The sequence below is a fragment of the Leptinotarsa decemlineata genome, unplaced genomic scaffold (assembly GCF_025532065.1).
Source record: "Leptinotarsa decemlineata unplaced genomic scaffold, Ldec_3_MD MMD2_P_RNA_scaffold_12, whole genome shotgun sequence".
NCBI lineage: Eukaryota > Metazoa > Arthropoda > Insecta > Coleoptera > Chrysomelidae > Leptinotarsa > Leptinotarsa decemlineata.
Genome location: NW_027412526.1, coordinates 11,631,546 through 11,636,409, shown reverse-complemented (window position 1 = coordinate 11,636,409; position 4,864 = coordinate 11,631,546). Strand labels below are relative to the sequence as shown.

The window sequence follows — 4,864 nt, the reverse complement described above, 5'->3', positions numbered from 1 at the left end:
GACATAAAGCAGAAATGAATAGTGTTGCTGAGTTGCCATAGAATCAAACAGCGCTGCCATTTTGAGGAAATACCGCCAGTGTCATCTATTATCTATCTGGCTATTCCACTCTACATATAAAATAAACCATACCAGTCCAGTTCCATAAAAAGCATTCATGGAAAGTAAAGTGACTTGAAGAAAATTGAATGGATATAAAAAGTTCTACAATATTACATTGCATATGTATAAATATCAAAATTGCGAAAAATAAGAAAAACATTCCACTGATCCCGAGACATATATTCTATGAAATGAAAAAGTCGCATATATATATATATATATATATATATATATATATATATATATATATATATATATATATATATATATATATATATATATATATATATTCATTTTTAAGTTGTTTGGCTTGTTTGGCTTTTCACTGAATTATAATATAAATCAAGTAAATATAGAGATTCAATGCAACAAAATTCTTGTCGTTTTTTTGACTGGATCATTTTTATTTAGTCTTTTATCATTTCGATAGATGAATAATTTGAAGGTCGTACTTCGTAACGGAGAGAAACCTAACACATGCACAACCTAACACAAAATGCTCCTTTATTCCACCTAACGACCGCGGTCGTTGTGGTCGCAACGAAAACGTCACTCATGACGTATGTTCGCTCAGGGCAAGCTCAAAACGACCTATCTGAAGAGGTGGGTCAAAGTGGAAGTTGAGAACATTTTAGCGGAATTTTTGAAATAGGTCATTCAAAGTTTAAAGATGGCGACAAGCTTATTTTATTTAAAAAAGAAATTCTAGTGGAAGCTATTATTTCTGAAGCCGATGCTGCTGGTACGGAAACATATGTGCAATAAGACATAACATTTTCAAAATCTACAATGTAATATATGATAGAAAATAATGTACCTGAAATGAATTTTATATTCTTCATCTGAATAACGATTTATTATATTCTCATAATCAATAATACGTGGTCTAAGTTTTCGGTATTATTACCGAAAACTTTCATATACGAATATATCGACTATTTCTATTCCGATGGTTGATATGGAGTCAAAAAATTCAATACTGAGTAGGTTTTAGCCTAGCAATAGTTATTCATTGATAAACGAGTATGAAGCATGACAGTGAATCATGTAAAGAATTACCTAGAAAAGTAACACTTCATTGTGAGATTTTCACAGTTTATGAAACCGTAACACGTGTTTCGCTTTACAATAGCTTCTTCGGACGTGTTCATATTAATAATATGTTCTAATAGTTTGAACACGCCTGAAGAAGCTTTTGTATAATCAAACACATTGATATTGATATTGATATATTGAAGTACAGTTTATATATTTACATGTAATATATCGTGTTTTTCAAAAGTCTCAGATCCAGTAACTTGGCCTAGATATGTTTATCTGTTCTGCCATGTACTAGATCTATAGACTTTCTAAAAAAGTGTACATTTTATGATAATAACTAAGCAGTGAGTAGATAAAAAATTTAGTAGAAAAATTAACATGATAGATTCAATGAATTTTTTTCTTTTTTAAAAAAATAACAAATAATTATATAATATAAGTTGCAAATGGTGAGGATTCCAAACCGTTTCAAGCGGGGTCAGTTACAGAGGAGAACAGATAGTTTTTAAAGGTGAGGTTCATATTAAATTATTATTCATTATATTATAAAATTTTTATGAAAATTGTAGAATATGTTTCTTTGTTTCTTTTTTGAATTGTTCTAGTTTTCGAATACATTTCAATTCAATCGGAATGCAGTTGAAGAATTTAGGGCTACGGTTTCGTGAACTGTCCAGTGAAAATCTCACAGGTGTTACTTAAATACTTTTTATTCAAGTATCAAGATATATTGGTATCATGAATTTAAGTAGCGAAGTTAGCAACGCTGCACATAACAAATAACCTCTGAGGTTATGTAATGTCAGAAGTGTCATGTCCTAACAAAACATAACCTAAAGCTTTAATTTCCATAAAATTCTATGTTTTTTAGTTGAAAAATACTCCAAATTATCATATTCTTTACAAATGTTCAGACACATCATTAATGATGGTCTCCGTTATAGTTTTCTGGCATTGCCTAGTTTATTTGGAGGGGATAGACTGAATAATAAAACTGAAACAGAACGAAAGGCAGATAAGGTTTCAGTTAAAGAAGAAACTGGATGGGACAGATTAGTACGGATGTATCAAGTCGAGTGAGTAACTGACTGTTCTTTTAATTCCTTTCCCCAATATCTGAATCTTTCAGCGAATTCGGTAATATTAGTTATGAAGCGAACAGCATTCTACAAGTAATGGCAGGTAGTATTTTTGTTGGAGCAGCGTATGGTGGATTGGTTGGGAGTAGAGGAGCTTACCAGGAGTTCATGCAAAGCCAGAATGCTTTGAAATTTGAAAGTCATTTAGAGGCAAAGGTAAATTTCGAATTTATTATAACTAGTCAATTATTACTGTTTTCTTTTTCTTTCAGAAAATGTTGCAAAATAAAGTAACAATTGCTTTTGGAAAATCAGCGTTTAGGTGGAGTTGGAGGTTGGCACTGTTTTGTACATCTTTCGCGTAAGTTGGATCAAATATTTGGAAACACTGAATTGAAAACAATCTTTTTCATTTAAGCCTACACTTGTTGTCTTATTTGAAAGTTATTATTAAATATACATAATTCATTAAAGCATTGAGCAATGAATGTGTTTAAAACTAAATTGAGATATGTGAAATTACATAAGGAAAACATTTCTCCTTCACTCCTACTCCTATATATATATATATATATATATATATATATATATATATATATATATATATATATATATATATATATATATATATATATATATATATATATATATATATATATATATATATATATATGTATATATATATATATATATAAAAAAATAAATCACTGCACATACAAATGTTCGCAACTTTTTCCGGGATGATACTACACGATGTTAGGAATTCAGAACACTGTTTATTTTTAGTCAGACTCAATTAGTTTTTGAGATATAGCCTATCAAAGTTTGTATGATGCAATATTTTACCTTTTTTTTTAAGCAGCAATTCACATATATTTTATTTAACACATCTTTTTCTATATTATCGCACCTTTTTCTATCCCTTTTCATTCACTTTCAGCCAAGTTTATTGAAATTAGATTGAAATTCCATAATTTGTCAGGTGCTTAGTTTCCCTATGGGAGTTGTATTCTCTACCAACTACAAATTATGTTTTTCAATAATTACTTAGAAACTTATGACGTTTTTGAATTTTTGTAACTTTTATTTGATTATATTTATACCTAAAATGAGTATAATAAATCACATGGATGAATAGAATATTGAAAAATATTGATGTGCGCATTTGTTGAATTGTTGATGCCTAATTGCGTACGTTTATCTGTCAGGCGGTTGTCTTTTTGTGGTTAGCTGTTCACTTTCTAAATTTCAATATTTGAAATGTAATTTGTGAAAAAATAAAATATTACCTACTCAATGGGATACTCACGGATTTTCGCGACTTTTTTGGGAGATACTACATGATGGTAGGACTTCAGAACACTTTTTTCAGTCGGAGTCAATTAGTTTTCGAGATATAGCCTGTCAAAGTTTGTTTGAAGTCGATTGACAATGTTTCATAATGAATTTCATTAGTTCGGACTTCCATTGTCTGATATCATATAAAATGATTTGACATTCCTGAAAGAACTAATAAAAAAGAAGAATTAAAAATGAAAAGCTGGAAATAAAAATTATATTAAGCAAAAAAAACCTGAAATGAAGTGATAGGGAAATAAAATACAAGTAAAAATAGAACAATTGAACAAAAAATAAAATTAAAAAAATTAAAAGTTAGAGATTCCAAGTCAAGTTACTTCACGACGTTTTTTGAAGACGATTGTGGATACCAACAATCGAAACGTCTATATTTCTACAACAAAAAGGAACAGCAAAAATAGAATTTGAATTTTTTTTTTTTCGCATTTCTTTGGAACAAAAATATCTAAGAGTCAATTTTTTGGTATCGTTCGGTAGTGTCCGAAAAAGTAAAAGCTATTTTTTATCTCTTACCATTCATTTTATCCTCATGCATAGATACAAATATTAATTGATGATTTTGATAAAGGGCCATATCAACAACCATTCAAGTATACAGAGGAAAATACGGTATTATGGAATATGTAGCTGCAGGTAGTTTAACAGGGACTTTGTATAAATTCAACATGGGCCCTCGAGGTTGGCTTGTAGGAGGCGGATTAGGTAAAGAACATTTTGGTTTTCTATGAATGACTTTTTTATTACAGGAATTTTTCTTTCAGGTTCTGTTTTGGGATTATTCTGTGGTGGAATGACCTTAGCAATATTGAAGATAACTGGTGTATCTATGGAAGAAGCACGATATTGGCAGTATCAGTGGAAGCAATATCGATCGGAATATTTTAGAAAAGGCATGGCCGATTATTTGGAGAAAGAAGATTATGCTGTAGTTAAATTACATAATGATAGTGTAGGCGAAGCTGGCAAAGATATTGCTAATTTAGATAAGGAACCAGCGAGCAAAAATACTAAATAGTAATTTTAAGATAATAAATTATTTATAGTATTACTTTTTTCAGTTTTTTTTTTCAATGTTTTCAGACCCTAAACAAACGTCTCTTCATTCGGTTGAGTCAATAAAAAAAGAATAATTTCAAGAACGAGGTTTTAATGATGAATGAGAACGGGAATGTTTCCTACTTATTCATCAAACTCAAATACCTGTTCATGTAGCTGCAGTTTCGTAAGAATGTATCATCTTTCCCTCCAACCGATCTCCTGGAGTCTTTGAAGTCCACTAGATA

General features: G+C 29.9%; 1 protein-coding gene across 1 annotated transcript; it reads left to right on the top strand.

Moving 5' to 3' along the window:
- Positions 1 to 1,921: 1,921 nt before the first annotated feature.
- Positions 1,922 to 4,629, top strand: 140up (RPII140-upstream gene protein). Its single transcript, XM_023164184.2, has 5 exons — positions 1,922 to 2,219; positions 2,273 to 2,438; positions 2,495 to 2,583; positions 4,150 to 4,283; positions 4,343 to 4,629. Exons 1-5 carry the CDS (start codon positions 2,050 to 2,052, stop codon positions 4,594 to 4,596), a joined length of 813 nt encoding a protein of 270 aa, XP_023019952.2. The 5' UTR covers positions 1,922 to 2,049; the 3' UTR covers positions 4,597 to 4,629.
- Positions 4,630 to 4,864: the final 235 nt, after the last annotated feature.

Coding starts and splice junctions, on each gene's coding strand:
- 140up (XM_023164184.2), top strand. CDS start 2,050: ATGTTCAGACACATCATTAATGATGGTCTCCGTTATAGTTTTCTGGCA. Junction 2,584..4,149: donor CTGTTTTGTACATCTTTCGC/GTAAGTTGGATC, acceptor ATTTTGATAAAG/GGCCATATCAACAACCATTC. Junction 4,284..4,342: donor GCTTGTAGGAGGCGGATTAG/GTAAAGAACATT, acceptor TTTTTCTTTCAG/GTTCTGTTTTGGGATTATTC.